The sequence below is a fragment of the Salvia miltiorrhiza genome, chromosome 6, assembly GCF_028751815.1.
Source record: "Salvia miltiorrhiza cultivar Shanhuang (shh) chromosome 6, IMPLAD_Smil_shh, whole genome shotgun sequence".
In the NCBI taxonomy this organism is placed as follows: domain Eukaryota; kingdom Viridiplantae; phylum Streptophyta; class Magnoliopsida; order Lamiales; family Lamiaceae; genus Salvia; species Salvia miltiorrhiza.
Window position 1 is genome coordinate 33,817,977 of NC_080392.1, and position 23,822 is coordinate 33,841,798.

The 23,822-nt window shown below is 36.6% G+C and overlaps 2 protein-coding genes across 7 annotated transcripts; one reads left to right on the forward strand and one right to left on the reverse strand.

Annotated features, from left to right (window-relative positions):
• Positions 1-418: 418 nt before the first annotated feature.
• On the reverse strand, positions 419-20,997 carry LOC130989158 (lysine-specific demethylase JMJ26-like). 6 transcript variants are annotated; one of them, XM_057913096.1, is made up of 13 exons: positions 19,525-20,997; positions 19,310-19,425; positions 18,743-18,842; positions 18,510-18,651; positions 16,210-16,273; positions 15,368-16,127; positions 12,060-12,389; positions 11,537-11,932; positions 11,102-11,174; positions 10,925-11,010; positions 5,210-5,329; positions 4,629-4,705; positions 419-640 (listed from the first exon to the last, which is right to left on the reverse strand). In XM_057913096.1, exons 1-12 carry the CDS (start codon positions 20,878-20,880, stop codon positions 4,634-4,636), a joined length of 3,615 nt encoding a protein of 1,204 aa, XP_057769079.1. In that variant the 5' UTR covers positions 20,881-20,997; the 3' UTR covers positions 419-640; positions 4,629-4,633. The 6 variants fall into 6 exon arrangements, with proteins under 6 accessions (XP_057769079.1, XP_057769078.1, XP_057769077.1 ...); XM_057913095.1 differs by having other exon boundaries at positions 419-643; XM_057913094.1 differs by having other exon boundaries at positions 12,012-12,389.
• Positions 20,998-22,031: 1,034 nt separating this feature from the next.
• Positions 22,032-23,087, forward strand: LOC130990790 (uncharacterized protein At2g29880-like). The gene is made up of 2 exons (XM_057915023.1): positions 22,032-22,379; positions 22,464-23,087. Exons 1-2 carry the CDS (start codon positions 22,032-22,034, stop codon positions 23,085-23,087), a joined length of 972 nt encoding a protein of 323 aa, XP_057771006.1.
• Positions 23,088-23,822: the final 735 nt, after the last annotated feature.

A 23,822-nucleotide genomic window follows, 5' to 3' on the forward strand; every position in this document is an offset into this window, starting at 1 on the left:
CTCTCACCTTTTTTGAATAAATCTATTTTTAATTTTTTTATTAGTATTTTTTAACTTTTTTTTGCTTTTTATAATATCAAATTTTATAATTATGGATTCTTTTTTATGTTTTTATTTTTTTATTTTTTCAAAATTCAATTCAAAAAATTCAGTTAGATTTATTTTTTTTAATAAATTCATAAGTATGATAATTGAATTTATATAAATATAAAAATTTAAAAATAATTTCCCTTGCATTGCACGGAATGCAAATACTAGTAGTTTGTATAAAACATTTGTAGTTTATAACTTGCTCAAAACCTAATTAGGGAAAATGTAAATTTTTAATAATCACATTACTTGGCTCAAAAAACAAACAGCTCAGAGCTTAAAATCAATTCAAGACAAACTAGTTATGCCCGAACCACAAAGCAGAAGATACAACAATAACATATAACTAGATCGACTTCGAAAATATTTCACTTGCTAAAATTTAAGTTACAGCAAAATTTAAACTCGTGAAAGTATAAAGTTACAAGTTCGAACTACTAATTAAATTACTGAAGCAACAAGGGGCGACTAATTAGCATCATTGTTCAGTATCAAAGCGTGTGACAACCAAATGCGTGTGAGTTCCCTGAGGCCAACCAAATGCTTCATCCTGCTAAACAAAATTGAATCAAAATTCAGGTAAGACGACCATAAAAGGAAATGCAAATGCCAGACGAAAGTATAATGCACAGAAGAACATTTTCCAGTTCAGTTTTCAACAGTTCAATATTCAAACCTATAAGGGAGATATATTCAATTGGCAATACATATGATTGAGTATCTGAAGGGTTACATAGACGAAAGCATCACTAGCTTATGCTCTGACCCGAGTAGCGTGGAACATGTGGAATTCCATGCGAATCAACAAAATCTACTATGCATAAATACTCCTAGGCAACTTGATAGCACAGTAGTACCGTGAAGGAAGGGTGAAAAGAACCCCCATCAGGGAGTGAAATAGAACACGAAACCATAAGTGAGAGAGGCCACAGCTCTCACCATGTGCATGTTGAAGAATGAGCCGGAGAGTCATAGGCAATGGCTTGGTTTAGGGAACCCACTGGATTCTGTCTTATACATATGCAAGGAAGGTAATCAAAAAGGAAAAGAGATGAGATCAAATAAGCTCAATGTTCGATACATCAAAGTATGTAGCGGATTAGCTTATAGTATCTTAATCTATCTAAGCTGAGCAAACGTCCCCTAACTTATATGTTCTACCTGCAGCGTCACCAAACACTGCAGCAGCAACAAAGCATCCTTACCCTAAAATTCCTCTCTCAATTCCACTAAACTACACTAGCATGGACTTACACCTCTTCAAATAGCTCCCATTCTATAATCGAGTCACCACTCTTCTAGAAACTACCACCAGCAATCAGCATAAATAGACTGCACAATAAAGCTAAAGGGTTCAGGCTGACTCACAGTTTTACGTTTCAAGACTGAATTTCTTGAAGCATAAAGATCTTGTTGGATCATGATAGGGATAAAGAGATAGAAGCAATAATACTAGAACCAAAAGAATTAACTCAAATGAAATAGAAATCAAATAGTAGAACTCTGAGGAGAAGACTTCTCCAAGCTTCAAAGACACCAACTTGCATGTTCTAAGGTTCAAGACACATCCTCCATTGATGTTGAACGGAGAAAGGCCATTTACTTTTTCCTAGGGTACCGCAGTCCATGCGAGAGCCCCTAGCCTGATACAAATAGGTTAAATAACGGAAATAACTAACTCGTAAAGCACATAAAATGAAAAACGATGCAGTAGCCCACGCCAATTTCTGCGGCTTCACGCTCGCTCTGTGCTCAAATCTTATCAGCAACAATTTCATCCTTCTTCCAAACAGCCTTGTCCTCTACGGAGGAACACAGGAAACCAATCCATGAACTTGGCCTCATCAACCCAGGTAGCCTCATCTCTCCCCCTTATTCAACCAACTTGTGTTGAATCCTATCATCTCCCCACCAAGCCATTCTATTAAGCAAAATTCATCACCCAACACAACCTTCAACTCAAAAACATGAAAACAAATAAAGACGAGAGTGCCCCAGGAAGGCACAAACACTAACGACCCCCCGACTCACGCAATTACTTCAAAGCGCCTGTAAAATTTGGAAGCTAACTTTACACAAGAGCAAGCAAGGATGGAGCTTGAGAAACACCTTCTAACCAACTTAAAACTGCACATGTCAATAGTGCTTATTGGCAGCCTTTGCCATAGAATGTTAAGCACGAACAATGTGCTCTCTCAAATGGCGCAACACCTCATCACGCTCCCACCTCCTCAGCCATTGCCTCGACTCACTTTTCACCTGATAAGAAGCTTCCAAGCTTTATTGGTGACCTTCCATAAACAACCTCAAACGGTGTCATGCCCACTACTAAACGGATGCTGATACACAGAAATTATTGACTCCATTGGCGAGGCCGCTTTGAAGCAAAGCAGTGTAGGTACATCTCCGCACAATGATTCACCACTTATGCCTGAACATCAGATTCAGGATGCTCTGAACAACTCTGCCACACTAAGACATCTCCAATGGCCATCAACCCTATTGTAGAGGGAAAAATTGTCTCTGATCATACGCTCTATTTGACACTAGAATTAGGGAATGAACTTGTAACAAGGTAGTATTCATTCATCTACAATTTTTAATTCATTAATCGTCTCTGATCACAAGCGCTAGAAGTGTTTCTCATACAACTCGAACACAGAGATACATTCTTGTCATTAACATACAGCTCTTTATAAGTATCCCACATAGCTTTGGCAGTATCCAGGAACATATGATGTTTTTACTAACAGATTCATCTATGTTATTGAGAAGCCAAGTCATAACAGAACATTCATCAGCACTCCATGCTTCATATTTAGGATCTGACTAACAAGGGCAGCAGATAAAACATGATTTCGTTTTTTGTGAGATCCTAAGAACAACAGAAAAGCACGAGACTATGGCATATAATTGGAACCCTAGGCAAAGCAAGAATAGACAGCAGCAGAGGTGGAAAATATAACCCTAAGCAGCGGCCCCCTGAAAAAAAATTAGGCAAAAATATGGAGACATAGTGTAACTAAATCCTGGAAGAGTGTAACAAAATCCTGATGAATTCATACCCGCTCTAATATCATGTAGAATGCTAAAATATGGAGACATAGAACAGGAGAAGAATAGTTTATTATGTTCTGTATATCTAAAATACAAGAGATTCCAACATATATAGGGAAACCTAGGATTACAAGATACTTGAGGAAACATATTTATTCTAAATACTAAATATTCTACAACAGCTTGTATGTGATAAACCATGCCCAGTGAGGCATGAAACTCATTTAGGAATGAAGGAAAGAATGGGGAATTCAGTCTGAAGGTTATCTGGTCCCAATAGAACAACACGCCATGAATCAATTGCAGCTAGTCTTTCCCACCTCGAGCTAAGTCATACCTGGCCCAAAGTTAGGATCTCGATGAAGTTCTGTTGCACACTGCTCACCGTCCCAACAATGTAGGCATGGATATTATCGAAAAGTCAACCTCCTCATAACTATGATATGACACCGGTCACTTTGTTAGCGGTTCTCAACTTATATTCAATGTGATTCATAACAACTTGGCCATCCATAATTGTTGAACCAGCACTTCATTAAAAAACGCAAGCTATAATCTTCAAATTGCGTATTTGTTAACCATCAAATATGGCCATCAGTGTTGGATTAGGGCAATACAAATCTAATAGACCGAACGCATGTTAAGCTTGTTGAACCATAAATAACACCATGAAACTCATTCAACTTCTCTTGAATAATAAGAAATAGACACTTATCCGCAGTAGTCTACATGTAGAACGCTTAATAATCCACACAACTGCCAAATCTTATCCTACATTCTAACCAGCAACACCATTCTCGAATAATTCCCATTTCCAATATTTCTTGCACCAAACCCTCCATCACATCTTTGGTGGTGTCTTGTAGCAGTAAGGTCTAACCAATACCAGAGGTGCTTGAAGTTGAGGTTGCAGTGCAACATGATAACCCACTTGCCATCTTTGGGGAAGCAAAACACTTGCATAACAATTGAAAATTCAGTCATAATTGCTCGAACAATAGGGCTCCCCAAGTGTTGAGGTCGTGTCATTGTGATGAGAGCTCACTTCACTCTATTTTCGTACCCACCTTAGACACCCAAATCTTTACCACTTGGTACACAAACATTTTAGTAGAAACAGATCATATATTGATTCCAGTGTATGTTCATTGCATGTACAATTCCATGTAAATGGTTAGCTATTTTTTTTTTTTTTATTTGATAAATGAACAAGTAAATAAAGAAAATTAAAGACCGGCCACGGTCGACTCGAACAAGGACCTGACCTTGGACATTAACCACACTAATGCTAGGCCAACACACGCACACAATGGCTAGCTATTATATTACTAAACTGACAACTTCAAGAAAAATATTGTATAGAAGTACGAGCAGCACATTCCACTATCTAGTTCTTACACTGGGAATATTTGAACAGATAAATACTTTTTTCTCCAAATGAAATTGAAAATATATTCGAAGCATAGAGTGAAAAAGCAAACCGGTTCTAGTTGAGACTTGACAATTCCTCCAAATCCTTAACGGCTTGTCCAACTGCATGAAGAATGATCTTCTTCACCTGTACACAAGGATTAGCATTCCAATTCTTTCTAATCTTCTTAACAATAACTTATGCCGGTGCACACATTTAAGAGATTACGAAAATCTTAATGATAGAATTAAAATCAAACAGCACACTATGCACATTCTAGTTGGGTGTAGATGCTACAAATATCTCTTTGCAGGTGTCTAGGCATTAGGCTTTGAGAAAAGATGTATTTTTTTTAATTGGATGGATCACTAATGACATTAATTGGATGGATCACCATGTGGCCCAAATTGAGATTTCACATTATAAAAAAGAAAAATCCTTTCTTCTTGTAGTGTAATATGGATTGAACTAGAATACAAATAAATTCTGTCTCCACTTAAATATTGCTTCTCCTACATAAGCAAACAAGTTCTTATCCACGTGTACATGCATACACACATACAAGAAAACAATTTAATTTCTCATGCTATTCTCATAAAAAGCTTAGGTTCAAACCACGAACTAGTGAAAGATAAGAATAAGAAAGCATACCTCTAACTTGTCTTCTTTAGCCCTATGATTTTGTGGTAGAATACGAAATTCCTCTGTCAACCGAACACACTCTTTGACATTTTCCGGTGAGACGAAGTCAAGTGCGACCTTTATGCATGACTATAAAAGAAAGACAGTAACTTTTAGCCGTTATGGCAGCAAATCAGATGTAGATTGTTGATTACAAATTGTCAACTAAAAAATAAAACAAAACAAATTATAATTGGTGCGGCTACACCGTATGCCGAGCACAATTGTTTCAGACCTGGATCCGATCTTCTTCAGCTCATTCTGGTGGGAACTTTTTAGAATGTTGGGTAATGGGGACAACGGCGTATCATCCAGAGACAGACGTGCAAACCAAAGTTATGAATAGGTGTCTCGAGACTGATTTGCATTGTTTCACATCTGAGCAACCAAAGATCTGGACTAAGTGGTTTTCGTGGGCCGAGTACTGTTTCTAACACGGGATTCCAGTCAAGTGCGGGCATTGCCTTTTGAGGCTGTCTATGGGCGATCGTCGCTCCCTATTTGTTAAGTACTTTGGGCCATTCGTGGTAGAAGGACATGTTGGAAGGCGGCTTATCGGCTGGCCTTGCCGGTGGGATAAAAAATTCCTGTGTTTCATGTGTCCTTGCTCAAACTAGCAATCGAAGCCTCTACAGCATCTCCCACTTTACCCGAAGATTTGTTGGAGGTTGATCCTCCCTTCTTGAGTCAGTGTTGGCACAGGTTTTTGGTTTCCGATGGAGTTCGGGTCTAGCAGATGCCGGAAAATGGCTCAGCATGGAGGTCCTAGATAGCTCTTGCGTGGACATTGCAGATATACGCGGGCAGTTTTCAGACTTCAGCCTTGAGGTCAAGGCTGTTCCAGCGGAGGAGGCAATTGATACAGTAGCGGCAGCGAAAGGGTTGCATTTGTACTCAAGACGCGCAAAGACGGCAGTCAAGAATTAGTTATTTCAATTAGCTTTTATTTCATATTATTATTATTATTATTATTATTATTATTATTATTATTGCTTGTTTAAGTTATGCCATGCATGGGCTTTATGTTGTGCATGGGCCTTGTTAGGGTTTGAAGTTAGCTTATTAAATAAGCGTCTGAGACGTAGCTAGGGTGAGGTTTTCTGCTGATAATTTGTAGCAGTGCATATCTGTGTGAGCGGAGCTTTCAACTCCCTGACCCTCTTGTGGGGATTTCGTTCATTCAATAAAGTAACTCTTTGATTCCTATTACCTTAACTCTATCAAAAGAACACAATGAATTAATACTAACTAGGAATCTTAATAACACACAACATACTCCAAAATATGACAAAAGATTTGGTTAAATGCGCTTATCTAAAGCAATCTAGCCAGCCATTCCCAATGCGTAACCTAGAAGAGGCCACCTGATCAGGAACAGTTTCTCTTGATCCCAATCTGTCGATTTTGGGAACAGAAGTTGCAAGATCTAAGAGGGGCATCTTGGTAAACCAACAAAACTATGTTCTGGATCTGCTTTCTGATTGAGGTAAGACAGGTGCAAGCCAACTGACCCACCTGTAAATACTAGTGAAAAATAAAATGACATTCAAGATGATCCAATTGATGTTGGGAGACATCAAAAATTGGTTGGGAAATAGAGGGATATGCAAATCATGTGAGGCCAGATATTGCTTTCTATCACTTTGATGAGCTATTTAGAACATTCCTAAGAATGCTCGTTTGGAACACGAAGGGGACTATTCTTTGAGAAGAAGATTCAACACACTCGTGAAGTATTTATCAATGCAGACTGGGCGGATCCAATTACTGATAGATGATCTACTAGTAGATTCTTGATCATTTGTATGGGAAATCTAGTAATTAGTGAGTAAAAAGCAAAAAGTACTGCCTTGTACCATGCTAAAGTGGAGTTTCATGCTATGGCTAATTGAGTTTGTTAGGCAATTTAGCTCACACGAGCACTATACGAGCTACAGCTACCACTGGATGATCCTATGAAACTATACTGCGACAATAAGGCAACCATCAGCTTTGCTAACAATCCCATCGTGTGGAAAATGCTTCAAAAAAAGCTAGGAAATGGAGTGAATATGCAGGTCATGTGTGCCTACCACATAGTAAGTAGCTGATGGAATCATCTGCAAGTTGGGGTCGTATAAATACATATATGACCCAACTTGAGTGTCAATCTAGATTTTAAAAGGAAGTACATATTCTGTAATCAGCGAGTAGATACAACAATAAAGTAGTAGGATATGCTTTAGAAGTTTCCTATTTTCTAGAGATTTTATTTCCTACAAATAAGCATGTATTTAAACTCAGCTTGACAACTTTATGCAGTTATCAAGAAAATGGATCTTATTCCTCAAAACTACAATGTGTTCTATTTTCAACTCATTTATTGATTGGTTCTGTCACCTACAATTCAAACAAGTGGGTGGTGCAATAAGTAATGGCACGAACAAAGAGTGGCTCTTGGTAAGCTTCTTGGTCGAGAGGGACATGAACGACCTTATCCACACTAGACAGGGATTCAAAGGCTATGCAAGAATGTGATTCTTTAGTTAAGAAGAGCTTAAATGATTTGATGGATGCTACTCATACCAACAAAATGCATTTTTGGGGAGTCCGTTCGACAACTCTAAAGGTTATGAAGGTCATATCTATATAATATATAAAGAAGCAGTTTAACGGCATCCTATTTACTGTCATTTTTCTAACAGAGTCTTTCTAATAATTAACAGAAGTTTGACAGTTTATTTAAAATTTATGTTTCTTTTTTCAACTTCATTATCCTATTTTTTCGCTCACATGGAGAATACAGTTTTTATCCTTTTCTTTCCATCACAGCATCACTTCCTAATTTTTATTATTCTCTCTCTATTATCCGTGGCTAACAAACAAGCCCACGATCCTCCACCAGATCTTCCAACATTTTTTTTTCATTTAAGAATGAGATTTGTTTTTTTTTTGTTTTTTTGCTTTTTTTTTTTCTTCTAAGTTAATTTCTAAAACATTGTAAAAGGGGGAAAAAAGAAAAGAAAAAAAAGAAAAGAGAGAAACGTTTGCCATGCTCTCTGAAATTCATAGAATGAGAATGGAGAAAAGAAATCAATTCACACCCGGAAATATCGTGAACATAAAAGAAATCTCCTCAATAACAATAAAATATATATATATATATATATGAATTAATGAAAATAGAGTTTTTGATTGTTTTTATATTCAACTAAGGTGTAGGAAATTATATTGATTCATTTTAGAACTCTTTAATACAATAAAGAAACAAAATATTTGAATTAATTAACATTTAATGAATAATTTTCAATTGCTCAATATACTATAATTATGATTACACTTTATATAAAGTTGAAAATTTACCTTTTTAAATTTTGGATTTTTATTCAGTAATTGATGTGGATTATTTTAGTTCATTTTTAGAATATATTTGCATTTGTTTGTATTTTAATTTTGTTAAATATTTATATTTATTTATTTAAAAATGTCGTTTAATTTCGATGTTCGTCGTGCATCGCACGTGGGTGTACTAGTTAATAGATGAATTGAAGGTAAACCAAACAACAAAACTACCTAGAATTGAAATCAACAGTTTAAAACGAGGTTCCAAGGTTTTGCCAACCAAAGCAAAAGTTGTTCTTAAATGCCAAAGGTAAGAAACTGTAATCTGACAACTCAATTACTCCCACTACTATGGCCCGTCCAAGAGCCTTATTCTAACTGAAAATAACAGATCATGCCCATCCAGTAGCAGTTCACCAAGCCTTGTATAGCTGTTGCTTCTTGTGCGCGCTGCTAGCAACTTGACTTAGGTATTAGTGGGATGGGTGACCCCTAGGAAGTATCCCTAAGAGTGTGGGTAAGAACAAGGCACAACTAGAAAGACTTGTCTTGGTATGTGGGGAATAGCAGTCAATCTGGGAGTGTGGTCTGAGGACAAATCAAGCTCGTTGTTGAAACGAGGCATGGACAGATCATCTGTGCAATATGTAATGGCACGGAAAAGAAGCAGCTCTTTTCCTACTTCTGCGTTCACGTAAACACAAATTAATCTCACCACACCATGGAAAATAGGATTGCCAGGCTATGTAGGAGCTAAGTGGTATAGTTGATGAGAACTAGTTGCTATTTCATATAAACAATATATGATTTCAAAAATGAGTAATCTTCATAATGCACCCTATATCATAGGTCAAAGGGCTCAACAAGCTCGTAATCACCACATATAAATGTAAGTCATAACAATTAATTAGATTGACTTCCACACAAGTATATACTTAAACTAATTTGAAGCATAAATCATCAAATATTCATTGATTCAAATATAATTAACACATTGGAATTTAATTGTCTAATGTTCAAAACTAACCTAATACTCTTAAAGCTTGTTCACTGCACATGATAAAGGTGTGATAAATACATATATTAGGCTAATATCTTGTTTGATTCAAAAATCAAAGCTCACGATAAAGCAAGGACCCCATCCATTATCCAAATAAATGTGATTATGTATCCAACACTTAGATGGGATATGTGTACAATAGATAGATATACTAAACATTAATTTATTATTAGACTAAAACTACCATAATTGTTTTCTACAAATGATTTAATGCATCTAAGCAAATGAAATTCAAAATTATCATGGCAGTCATCCTAATCATGCATATGAAGCCTTCTTGCATACTATCAAGCATTATCAAGCTAAATTTAAACATATGTATATACAAAAGATAACGGTTTCGAATTCATCATCAATAGAATGATGAAAGCTAATATTGTCAAATTAGTCACATGTCCATATGGAAACATTGTGTTACAAAAGAACATTGCACTTCATGTGAGTAATCTTTCTTGCAATATAAGTAAGTCCCAACTTTTCTCTATGTTCATCTATTTAAATAATTCTTAACAAGTATAAATTTCATAAATAGCTCTATAAGAAAACATTTGACATTTGACACTTATAAAAATTTGGTAAAACACTTATTTTCTTAAGAAGCAAATTAATTTTAACGTCTAGAATGAAAACAAGCACACGGGATGATACATAAATTACACATCATATGAGGAATGTTTGCAAGACCGCGGACCAGAAATGTTAGGGCTAACAATAGATAGAACCAAAAAATAAGGTTAGGGCTAACAATTTCTGGCTCGAGAAAGTATCAAACGGAAAACTTCTATATGGTTGATCCAAAATTAACCCAAACCCGACCAAAAATCAAGTGGAATGACCAAATTAACCAAAATATTTATCATTGTTTCACTTCTCCATCTTTTTGCTCAAGTGCTTAAATACAAAACATTTTGACTTGAAAATAAGAAAAAAGAATCATTTAGGAAATTGTGTTCAATCTTTATCTCTTAAGTAGTTACTTGTTAGTTAAGAAATAACACTCATTTTTTAGTATATTTTCTTATTTAATAGGAGATAGGTTAAATGTCTTGATTGAAAAAACATGAATTGTTTTTTCAATAAGAATATGGTTATTAAGAATATTCCTACATGTTAAACAAAATCACGTCGCAGGTGCATTTAATTACTCAACCTAGTTAAAAATAATAAAATCTATTTGAAGCACTCCATGAAATTTAATCACCAAGTACTGGCAATTAAGTAATTTGAACAATGAAGCATTATGTTATATAATAAAATATGGCAAGTAGAAATCAGCATCCAAGCATTAACCAAACTGCATCTACCTTTAAGTTTCTAACTTGATGGGGACATCCAGCAGGTATGAAAACAGCATCACCTACTTTCTGAACAAATGTCCATGGTTCAATTCCTATGCAAAGATGAACAATAAATAAGATGAACCCCCAAAACATAAGTTCTCCACTCAATTGCAAATCAGCAACATGAAGAGAAAGACAAACCATATTCCTCCTTAAGTTTCTTTTTATGTTCCATAGTCAAGTAAATTGTTTGATCGTGAATAGGATGGACAACCTGCAGCAGAATAGTTGGTGAACATGTAATATAAGGCCATGCATGCAAGAAAATAGTGGACGATACAAGTAAAATGATATCAAGAACACAAAAGATCTCTAAAATAATTACCAGATGTAGATAACAAGAAAACACCAGAACAAGTGGCTCAACATAGTAAATCCTACAATTTCATCCATAAAATAAACTATGGACAGAAGTTACTGATACAGATACATAGAAATACAAGTGATAGCATATATGTCTAAGTTGCTTCTGGTAAAGTTGTGAAGGCTCAAAAACTATTGTATTACTTTAACCTTTATAAATCAAAACCAAATAGGCCTAGGACAAACACGACAACATTACTATATTAATGATACCTGAGACAAGTGTCTACCGAACATGTGCCTAAATTCCTTGAAATGCTTCCTCGTGTACTCCTCCAGTCTCGGAATGTCTTCCCTCCTAAAAATATCCCACAAAGCAGCACCCTCAGGGTTCTGAAAACTTTCCGAGACAATTCCGTGCATGCAATTATTCTTATGTTCCTCTTTCCCATACTCTTCATTTCGACCACTTTCACTAGCTTCAGAAGCTTCCAACAAATTCTGTTGATCATCACTGTTTAGTAGCTCTCCTTCCGTTCCATTTAATGTCTGAGAATTGCCTAACATTTCCTTTTCATCCTGTATGGCGTGCAGCTTTTGCAGTTTCTTTATAGTAGAAAAATGCTTATGTTTAAGCGGCACAGCTTCTGCATGTGTCAACACATTCACCTGAAAAACAGAACCAAAAGAATTAAAAGTTGATATATTTACAAGGCCAATAACAAATAGAGAATTCATATGGTCCAACCATCTCCTGGAAAACATCTAAAGGATAGCAAGCATCAAGAGGACATACTGCATCAGACATGTCACAATGTAAGCTTGTTACAGAATCTCCCCGGCCCAACTCCTGCGCCACTCCATAAGCAATATATGTTTTTGGCCCCATATCTGGTTTTAGAGACCACTCGGGCAGTTTAGTAGCAAGATTTAAGTACCCACTGCGAGGATGTGTATATTCTTTGAAAGGCAAGCAACTAATAAACTCAGCTCCATGACGAGGCAACCGCTCCTCAAACAAGTTAGAAGGAGGCCAGTCTTTCAACTTGAGTATCTGAGGCCAACCATAATCATCAAAACGACCTTCTGAATACCCTTTGAAGAAGTTGTAAATGCTTATGTCAACCTGCTTGTCAATTAAAAAATGAACACCAACATCTAAAAGCCCTGAATAAAGAATGCAAATCTGGAGATAACATGGATAAGAAAAACATGAATAGCCTCCAACATACTAGTAAAGAGGAAACAGAATTTTACATCTCACTACTAATTTTAGATCAATAGCTTATACATGCCGAGACAAGCATTTCAGATGTAAATTCTGATCAAAATAACTATACTAAATAAAACGGATCTTGCCAAAATCAATCTACCTTGGTGAATGAGTCATGAGAAGACCAAAGGCCCAAGTGTGAAAATTTGTGGGCCTGAACCAGTATTACCACATGTGCAGCATAGGCAAGGTAACATATTGGAGTGGGAGTGGGGACAGATACAAGACCAGTTGATGTCTTTTTTTTTTTTTTTTTTTTTTGAGAAGAAGACCAGTTGATGTCAATTGACTTGTTTTTACAAATACTATCTACTGTTGTTCTGAAGCACATAAGAGATCTCATATAAAAGTGAAGGATCAGTATATGATCTGACCAAAACTATATTTGCTTTAATAATTTAGTGAAGCATCTCCTTCATAAGAAAGAGATCCTACAAGAAGTAGATAAACCATCAAATAACTGAAAACTCTCATGACAAATAAGAGCGAACTACTCCTCTTAGAACTGACCTGAAATATAAAGCAGGCAAACAATTTCAGGTCTAAGATAGGAGGTGCACGATCACAATACATATGCAAGATCAATACACCATTAGTAACTTCTATCCCAAGCCATGCATGTTACCATTTTAAGGTGAAAAAGGATGCAGAGTGTTGAAGGAAAAAGTGCCAAAAGTACAGTTTTGGAGGCTACAGTTAGGGATGTCAATCGGGCGGGTTTCGGGCTAGCCCTATCGGGTTATGGGTTATTCGGGTGCGGGTTAATCAGGTTGAAAAAAAAAAATTCGGGTTAGAAACTTTCAACCCTAACCCTAAATGTTCGGGTTTCGGGCTAGCCCACTAATATATTTCTCTTGACAATATTATATTTGTAATAAATAAACACGCATAAATAAGTCAAATTTTAATATCGACTTACATAATAAAGATATAAACATGCAACATTTTGGGCAACGTCATGTATGAGATACTAGTTGATTTGATTTATTTACTTGGGGGTATACCTAACCCCTCACCCTTGAGTGTTTTGTTTTTCTATTATATATATATATAGGGAGAGGATATTGTGAGAACTTTATTTTTTTGTGACACCTAAGAACCATCTTAGGCCATTGATTGTGGTTAATCTAACAGTTGATATCTAGATTAGTAATCAATCTATTTTTTTATTGGAAAGGTAGATTTGGTCTTTTTTTTTGTAACCTTGCGCTTCCTAATATCATGCAAACATATCTCTTAATTCCGGAAGGTTAGAATTTTACCATATCATGCATTTCCCATTATTGCATGTTTGGAGATTCGATATTTTAATCATATCTTTGATTCATCCACTAACACATGATTGAAGATTTAATTTGGTAGATTTCTTTAAGTTAATATTCATGCTTATAATTCACATGCATAGTATACATGAACGACTTGTTCATTTACAGTGTTCATGCATAATGTTCATGACTTATTCTTATTCGATGTTCATGACATACGTGGTGACTTGTTCATAGACTTTGTTCATGCATATTATACATTAACAATTACTTGTTCATGTAGTTTATGACATATTCATATAAATGAACATCTACAACATCGTTAATTCATTTAAATTAATTCATTATTCATGCAAAATAATCTGACATAATTGCTTAGGTGTACTTTCCTCGGTAGATTTGGGAGCATTATTCATATATATTGAATATACAATCCAATGTCATGTAATCATTAAACATTGTTATTTGTTAATATAACAACATTACATGAATTAAAATATGAAAACATCAAATAATAATATAATTCACATGAACAACAAATATGAAAGTATGAACAATTCCATTGTTGATTTAATCTCCACGATCTGGGTGAAAGAAATAATTTCTTCTCATGACTTGAATCGATTCAAATGAAAAAGTTTTTTTTTTCTTTTCGTTTTTTGTTTCTAGAATATCACTCACATAGCTAGAAATATGGTTGGTTGAGTAAATTAAGGGATTTGGTGAATTAATTGTGTTGACCAAAATCCTCAAATGACATTCATGTCCTTTAATGTTTTTGCATTCATTATATATCTACTCACGTAATTAAGATACTAATCTTAAAATACCCATCAAAGCCGTTAGATTATAGAAGATCAAAGGTCTATAGTAGTTCTTAGGTGTCACTAAATCTTAAATTCTCACAGGATACTAACCCTATATATATATTAAATAAGTATCATTTTTTAATTTTTATATCTAAATATTTTATGTTAAGTATTGTATTAAAAATACAGAGAAGTGAAATGATGAGACTTCGTAATATTTTATCATTTTTGAATTTTTATATCTAAATATTTTATGTTAAGTATTCGGTTTCCAGACTAGCCAATCGGGTTAGTCGGGCTGACCCTATAGGGTTTCGGGCTATTCGGTTACGGGCAAGTCAGGTTGTAATTTTTATCGGATTGAAAATTTTCAACCCTAACCCTCTCAGATTGACGGGTTAATCGGGCCAGCCCACGGGTTTCGGGCTGGATTGACATCCCTAGCTACTGTACACAAAAATGTAAAGCTCGAAGGGTTAAGTGTAAAAGAATGTCCTGAAGAATGACTCAAGAGTCATGACAGGCACAAGACCAAAAATCACCAGAAAATTCCGCCACATATGGGCTTATAAGGAGAAATGCAAAAATGCCAAGGTTGTAGAGTTTATTGTGTTTGGATAGCTTAGCGTAGTTCTCATATTTAAGAACATAGAAATACATGTATCAAGTTCTAAATGTTGAGTTATTGCATGTTGTATGCAGGGCTACAGCAAAATTGAAGGTATAAAAGGATAAACTGATGGACAAGTGAACTGACCTGACACCAATCCAAGCAATTTAGGGCAGGTACATCAAACACAGCTTCATGTTTCTGGCCCGTTTTCTGTCTAAAGGCACGCCACATAACCTTGGGTTCCCAGCTCAAACCAAATGTAGTGTCAAGTACATTACTAACAATCACAGGTTCACCTTTGGACCAATGCCATTGAAAATGCTTTAAATCATCATGCTGCAGAAGATCTTTAGCTGCTGGACAGTACAACATATTGTCACTTGAATCTGGCCGAGAAGCTGCTTTGCGCAATGTATCACTTCCACTCACATTCTCACTCAAGGATTTTGAACACAAGCACTCATGAAATTTTACTCGCAAGTCCTCAATGTCTTGTGCCCAGCCGAATTCTTCTGCTCTCAGCAACAAGTTAGAGACCCAACCATTTGGAAATATGCATTTCAATTCAAGAATTCCTTTTCCACAACCTCCTCGCCCTTGTGGCGGGCATGGAATGATACCCCTTTCTGCAGCTCTCCACTCAGAATTTGTCTCCTCAAAATCTGTTTTGATATCTTCAACCATTCCACCATAAGGTTCAATCTTAATCAAAGTATCTGCTCCGCTATAATCACCATGCAAGTAAGCTAGAGTGTGGTTGTCGCCCAAATATTCTGGGGGCACTCCAGTATCACCCCCTTGAAGATGTCCCTCCCGAAGCTCTTGACAACAAGTGAGACAAAGATCATAGGAGCAGTTTAGGCAGCTTCGGTGAAAATCAAAAATAGATGTTTTACAGTTGTTGCTGCATAGATACATACACAAATGATGATTTTTCAAACTGAGAAGGAAATTACTAAGGAGACAATAATTTTACTAAGACCTACCAGTATATCCGTTCATTCTTCTCACAGATCAATTGCTGTGGTATTATCTCTGAAACTGGTAATCCTGCTCAAACAAACTGTAGATAAAAAACTTGAACAATTTGATAGCGTAATATATTTTAATTCTGAATGTCTTTCATGACAAATAAACGACCAACATTACTGTAACTAGAATTGCTACAATCCCTCCAACTATGAATGCTGCTTCATTATTTGCATGCTTAGCATGTAAATAATTAAATTGAACCAGTGTTTCCAGTTGTTGTTTCCCTAAGAAAATCCATGCATCAAAGCAACTCACTTCTTCCAACTTCCAAGTTCCTAGGAGGAGATGGGGAGATTAGTGTATGACCCAATCTGCATTTAACTTTCAGTGGGATCCGAGCAGGGGGAATGACCACAGCTTTCTTCTTGATAATCCAGAATGGCATGTGCTTATCTTTTGTTGTTCCAATTTCCAAAGAAATTTAGTGGATATCAATTCTACAGTCTCAACAGCATTCACCAATATTACTTTTAATAATGCCAAATTGATCTAACCAGTCTGGAAGAACTTATTCAATTTTCTTTGTCTCCAACTTCCACCTCTGCCTCAGTGAGGTTTTTGCAAACACGGACGGTTCAGGAAAAAACCATACAAACCGAAAAACAACCGAAGTGTCAATATTTTTGGAGCGGGTCGGAAATGGATTGAAGAACCAAAAGCAAATCAGTTTACTAAGTTCAGTTTTAATTTTAACCATAAACCATGTGAAATATTGTCTGTTCTTTTCTATTCAATTCTATTAAGAGACCTGTTAATGAAATTACTCACAAAACAAAAACTAAATTGACTTTGGTTCAGTTTGGTTCTCCTCACCCCTAGTCTGAGTTCCCTCACATGTTTTTCTTTTCACCTTTCCACTCTCCAACTATGTGTTTGTTCTCTCAAAAACAGTGCCTGTTTCCTCTCATTATATAGAGTTACTCGTTTCTACTTTTCAATGAGTTCTACAAACTCTCTTTCTCCCCTTCATGGATTTAAAGTGACTATGAACTTTTAACACTCTAAAATTTATGTATATATATTATTTGGTATTTGGAGAATATTGCAGTACATCTATAATCTATAATAAATTAAAAAGATAACTTTCAATTTGAAATCAATTTTAAAATTGAATAGCAATTTTGTAGTTATAATAAAATTGAAGGTTTATTTATCAATTATATCTTTTCATTTTCTTTTTCTTTTATTGTTTTATGTCTTTCTAACATTGTGAAATTGGACTAATCATAAAATATTTAATTTGCATATCAAATTAAAGATTACGATAAGAGCTTTAATTTGATATATGTTATGTAAATCTTTGATTCAAAATGTAAAAGTTATATTTATTTTTAAATTAAAATTTAAAAAGATTCTCTCTCCTCTCTCATTTTTTTGACTAAATCTATTTTTAATTTTTTTTTGTCTTTTTTAACTTATTTTTTTGGCCTTTTCATAATATCAATTTTTATTATTATGATTTCTTCTTTATTCTTATATTTTTTTCAAAATTCAACTCAAATATATTCAGGTAAAATTAATTTTTTTATTATATTTATTTTAGAAATATGATAATTGAGTTGATATCAATTTTATATAAATATAAAAGAGCCAACTTTTGAGATTGCCATATTGAGCGATGGAACTCAATATTTGGTCATCCATCTCAAAAACACAAATTTTGGCCATTTTTTGCAATTTCAGACTAGTATTACCCTTAATTTGGGCGGACCGGATTGGGTTGGGCGCGCGGGTTCACTTGGTACTTTTGGCACTAACGTTATAATTTGGGCCAAAAGTACCAACAGAAAGTAAAACAAAAAATACTAAGTACTTTGGTACTTTTGGCACTAATGTTATAATTTGTGCCAAAAGTACCAAATTACTTGGAACAAAATTAAGGTACCAAAAGTACCACCGAGGTCGCGCCCAACCCGATCCAGTCCGCCCAAATTAAGGGCAATAAGTCCGAAATTGCAAAAAATGGCCAAGATTTGTGTTTATAAGACGGAGGGTAAAATATTGAGTTTCATTCCCCAATTACTATATTAGTGCATATTCTCAATATAAAAATATAAAAATATTTCTCGTGCATTACACTAGATGCAAATGCTAGTTCATCTAACTTGCTACATATGGGTAGTTCATTATAAAATCTTACGAGTTAATCAATCGAATGATTTAATTTCATGAAGAGGTGAATACTAATAAATCCCAAAGTATCCTAACTATTGCATTATAAAAAATGACAACTTTCAGTTGCAGGACAAAATACCATGTATCTTAGCCTCCATTTCCGTCTCAACCAATTGTTCAGCATGGAATCGTTTTAAGAAGGGCAGAAGTATTTGCAGCATGTACTTAGAGTATTGTATCTTTGCTTCATCATTAAATTTCAATGTCAAATCCTTCAAGTGCTGCAAGCAAATTACGAAACATAAATCAGAGAGATAGAGAGAGAGCAGACAACAGCATAAAATACAGCAAGTGGAAAATACATAAACCAACCCTCGATGGTCCATCTAGCCGCAAGCAATCCTTGCAATTGCAGTTGTTACGACAAACAGGGCAAGCTTCAGCAAAATCCTCTTCCTGCATATGAGGGTACCTGAGATAAGTTCAATTCAGAAAATGCAGAGTCCAGGATATAAAAATAATTAAAAATAAAGAAGAATATATGAAACCTCCATCTTGTACATCCAAAAGGCCCTAATTTACATCTCAGATAAGACCAGGCGAATTCTATACAACTTACTAATTTTTTTCATGGCAAGAAGCATATAAACTGCCCAAGTGTTGTATGCTACAAAACTGATTCAGATCAAACTCTTTCATTTTGATATTGATTCTATTCAGTCATCAAATCCAGATCTCAGAATATCCAATTCTTCTTGAACAACTTACGATGTTTAACACATGTGTTGCATGTGCATTTTTTGGAACTCAAGTTAAGTGACTTTTTTAGACACGCAACAACCAATTAGAAGACCGTATAATCATATAATAGAAGCCATAAGATAAATTACAGCTCAAATCCAATCGAATATAAGTTCCCATCAATAAGTTACTGCCTACCATCTACTTATGCAAATGAGACAATATCGTTTACGCCAACACTTGGTGCACCACACGACTTTCCCTTTATCATTCCTCTTGCACTGGTGACAAGTGTTGCGGTCATTCTTCTTCCCCTACAAAATCATCAACCGGAAGACAAATCACAAGCTATAAAGTTAATTTAGCCAGATTAGTTCAGAAAAAACAAACTGAACATAACAATAATCCCTTACATTTTCCTCACACATTTCGCTACTAAAGGGATCAACCTCGGTATCCTGATCATCCCTAACAGTACCAAACAAATCTCTCCCATCTCCACCATTTTCAACTCGTTGTTCTGCTCGATCTGCCAATGACTTTCTCCCCGGCCTTCCCTTAGTGCTTTGGCCCTCTACATTCTTCTCCTCACCCTCGGCCTCACCCCCTAATCCAGTGTCCTCACTTTTCACAACCTTCCTCTTTCTCCCTGGCCTTTTTTCAGCGCCTTGGCCATCGAAACTCTTCTCCTCCCCCTCAGCCTCAACCCCTAATCCTATATCCTCACATTTCACAACCTTCCTCTTTCTCCCCGGCCTTTTTTTAGCGCCTTGGCCCTCGACATTCTTCTCCTCCCCTTCGGCCTTATCCCCTAATCCTGTATCCTCACATTTCACAACCTTCCTTTTTCTCCCCGGCCTTCTTTTAGCAACTTGGCCCTCGACATTCTTCACCTCCCCTTCGGCCTTACCCCCTAATCCTGTATCCTCACATTTCACAACCTTCCTCTTTCTCCCCGGCCTTTTTTTAGCGCCTTGGCCCTCGACATTCTTCTCCTCCCCTTCGGCTTTACCCCCTAATCCCGTATCCTCACATTTCACAACCTTCCTCTTTCTCCCCGGCCTTCTTTTAGCACCTAGGCCATCGACATTCTTCTCCTCCCCCTCAGCCTCAACCCCTAATCCTGTATCCTCACATTTCACAACCTTCCTCTTTCTCCCCGGCCTTTTTTTAGCGCCTTGGCCCTCGGCATTCTTCTCCTCCCCTTCGGCCTTACCCCCTAATCCTGTATCCTCACATTTCACAACCTTCCTCTTTCTCCCCGGCCTTCTTTTAGCACCTTGGCCCTCGACATTCTTCTCCTCCCCCTCGGCCTCACCCCCTAATCCCATACCCTCACTTTCCACATTCTCACTCTCTCTCCATCGCGCGCTTTGACCCTCGACATTTGCCTCCTCCACCTCAGACTCACCTCCTAACCCTGTATCCCAAGTTTTATCACTCTTCCTCTTCCTCCGCTTCCTATCGTATTCCCAGTCGTAAACTTCCTCGTTCAGCTTCACAATCTTCTCCGTGGCCAGCAAGGACCACGTCCGTGTCGACGCTCTCTTGCTACCGACCACCCGCGAACTGCTTCCTCTCTCCGCTTTACTAATATCCTTCTCTTCTCCTTCTACATCCCTTTCTCTCTCTTCTTTTCCGCAGTAACCGCTCCCTCCGTCCCCATTAATGAGCTCCACCGCTTCTCTAACATCCCTCTCTGTCTCTCCATCGGTAAACTTGTCCATACCTGCTTCCCCTCCAACTGTTTCCGGAAAATTCAGATCCATTTAACTCTCACTCTTTGCAGGATTCCTGACAGTCGCCGTCGGCTGCTGCGTATCCTTTTTCGAAAAGTTGAAATTGAAAAGAGCGGACCGAATACCAATGAATTTTGTGAAAGGGCGCGGCTGTTATTGTCATGGTTTAAGGAGTGTTTCAATCTAGTATTACCCACGTGGCATCCATGGAGGCAATGTATGTCAATATTTTTTAAATTATAATTATAATTCCTCCGTCCACGAAAAAGAGTTCTGATTTCCCTCAAAAAACAAAAAAGAGTCTTGTTTCACTTTTTATATAATTATACCTTTTATAACTTTATGTATTTACTTTATTTGCCATTGAAGGATCCACCTCGCTAATTAAAAATTCTCTCTACTTAAACTTAGGGGGGTGTATTAGTTGTGGAGTTTAATAGATTTCTATGGATTTTAAAAGTCTGGATGTATTCGTTCCAGACTTTTAAAAGTCTGCAGAAATCTGGGTGTATTCGTTCCAGACTTTTAAAAGTCCATATAAATCTGGGTGTATTCGTTTCAGACTTTTTAAAATCCATACAAATCTAGGTGTATTCGTTATTCCATTGACTTCAAATCCGGAATGACTTTCATGGATTTCATCCAAAAAATACACACGACGAAATCCGGCCAAGAACCACGAGAATTGAAATCCATGGAGTTTTGAGCGTGCGCTGAGTTCCAGCGCCCGCGGCCAAGAAGCCAGCGAGCGCCTGAACTCAGCACACGTTGAGAAATGCCAGCGCTCGCTGGATTTGAGCGTGTGCTGGGTTCCCAGCGGCCGCTGGGTTGCAGCGGTCGCTGGGCCCAGGCAGCCCAGCCCAGCAACGCCTTTAAATACCCCTCTTCGATTTTTTTAACCTCTCACATTCGACGGACGCCTACCACCCCTTCAAAAAAGAAGACAAGTTCAGGGTTCTACTTTAGCTTTTAGCCAGGTATTTTTTTCATAAATTTTATATCTTCATAATATTTTAATTATGCAATTTTTCTATAGCATGAATCTTGTACCTTTATAAATTGTTAGCAACTGTATGCTGTGTTTCTATTGCATGTGAGTTGATTTTAGTTTTTCGTTGATGTTTTTTATTTTTTATTTTTATTCATTCATATAGTACTGTTCGGTGTTTAGTAATATTATTATGGGAGACTCTCAACCACAAGATTCCAAAAAAAGGGCAGTATATGAAGCATGGACAAAGGAACAAAGTGATGCATTGTTAGATATTCTGGTTGAGTCTGCACATAGGGGATGGCGCGATAATAGTGGTATATTTAGCAAAGCCACAGTAGAGGAAAGGATATTGCCTGTTCTGAATGACAAACTTAGGTGCAATAAAAATTATAATCACTACCAAAGTCGTATCAAATGGTTTAAGAGCCGTTGGACTGCGTATTCAAACCTCATGAAGTTTAACTCTGGTTTTGGTTATGACAACGACACCAAAAAATTCACGGCCCCAGATGAAGTATGGGATGCGTATATAGAGGTAAATTTGTTATCAATTATTTTTTAAACAAAATTTAATTTAAATAATATAGTTAATTAATAATTTTCTTATTTATGCTTTTAGGCTCACCCAAAAGATGCATACTTACGCACTGGGAGTTTTTCGGATTATGATTACTTGAGGCTTGCTGTTGGAAACGGTGTGGCTGTAGGAAGAAACGCAATTGGAGTTGGCAGTGCTACTGATGCTAGGACAATAGGAGTTGATGAAAGTAGAGGTCCGCTCATAGAGGAGTTGAATTACGATACTGCTACTGAGGCGTTTGTAGTACTGGGTGAAGATGATCCACCGTTATCCGGCTCCAAATCACCTTTGGAGCCCACTGAAGTGCCTGTGGAGTCCACTCAGAGAAGAGCTCCCGCCAAGAGAAGCAGAGGCCAGTTTGAGACAAATTCAGGCCACACTGAAAATAGTTCGCATCAGGAGCTCATGGTAGAAATTAAAAAAGTCACCAGCACAATGGATCGAGTTGAAAGCCTCTTCGTGAAACGAGATGCTATGATGGAGAAAAGAGAAAAGGAAAAAAGTTTTACAACTTGGGATGCTATTGAAGAAATTCCTGATTTGAGTGAAGATGACCGCTACACAGCATTTGACTTGCTTGTTACAAAGTCACAAAAAGATGGATTTATGAAAATGACTGTTCCTCAACGCAAAAGATGGATAGAATTCAAGACTAGGAAATAGATGATAGTTTAGTCATGTTTTTTGAACTATGTTTTATGAGTACATTGTTTTGTTGGTTTTATGTTTTAATACTTTATTTTGTTGATTAATGAATGGTTTTTTATGAGTATTTTTTAAAGGCTATTTTTTGTGAGTCCCTTTTATTCTTATTTCAATTATTGTTTCATTGTTTTAAATGGCAGCATGAATTATGAAGATAAAATTAACATTGCAATTGAAGAAGACATAGATGAAGAACTTGAGGATGAAATCGAAACAGAGATGGAGATTGAACTTTCTGTTCATGCTAGGCAACTGATGGAAGCAGCTAAGGTAGTTATCACTCTATTGGGGAATATGATGACGCATCATCCGACTGCTGACAACGCTCTGATGCGACGACCAAAGACTAGGGAAGGATTCCGTTTTATTATGAACATGATGGATGGAGATCCGAGCCAGTTTCGACAGTTGTATAGAATGTATCCTGACGTCTTCATCAAATTATGTCAGATCATTAGGGAGAAAGCCCATGTGGATGATACACGATACACAACTGTTGAAAAAATGTTGGCAACATTCCTCATCATTGTAGGGCACAACGATCGTTATTGTAACGTTCGTCAAAGGTTTGGTCGTTCGCATTTTGCTGCTAGTCAGAACTTCAACAAAATCTTGAGAGCATTGAACACCATAGCACCGGACATGATGTTTAAGCCGACTGGCGCAATACCCGCTAAAATTCGGGAAAGTACC

What these genes read in the sequence shown, in the direction of transcription:
- LOC130989158 (XM_057913094.1), bottom strand. Translation starts at nt 20,880, where the DNA reads ATGGATCTGAATTTTCCGGAAACAGTTGGAGGGGAAGCAGGTATGGAC. An exon ending in AAGAATGAACGGATATACTG is followed by an intron (nt 16,128 to 16,209) that starts GTAGGTCTTAGT and finishes GTATCTATGCAG; the next exon opens with CAACAACTGTAAAACATCTA. An exon ending in TAGATGTTTTCCAGGAGATG is followed by an intron (nt 11,933 to 12,011) that starts GTTGGACCATAT and finishes TCTGTTTTTCAG; the next exon opens with GTGAATGTGTTGACACATGC.
- LOC130990790 (XM_057915023.1), top strand. Translation starts at nt 22,032, where the DNA reads ATGGGAGACTCTCAACCACAAGATTCCAAAAAAAGGGCAGTATATGAA. An exon ending in TATGGGATGCGTATATAGAG is followed by an intron (nt 22,380 to 22,463) that starts GTAAATTTGTTA and finishes TTATGCTTTTAG; the next exon opens with GCTCACCCAAAAGATGCATA.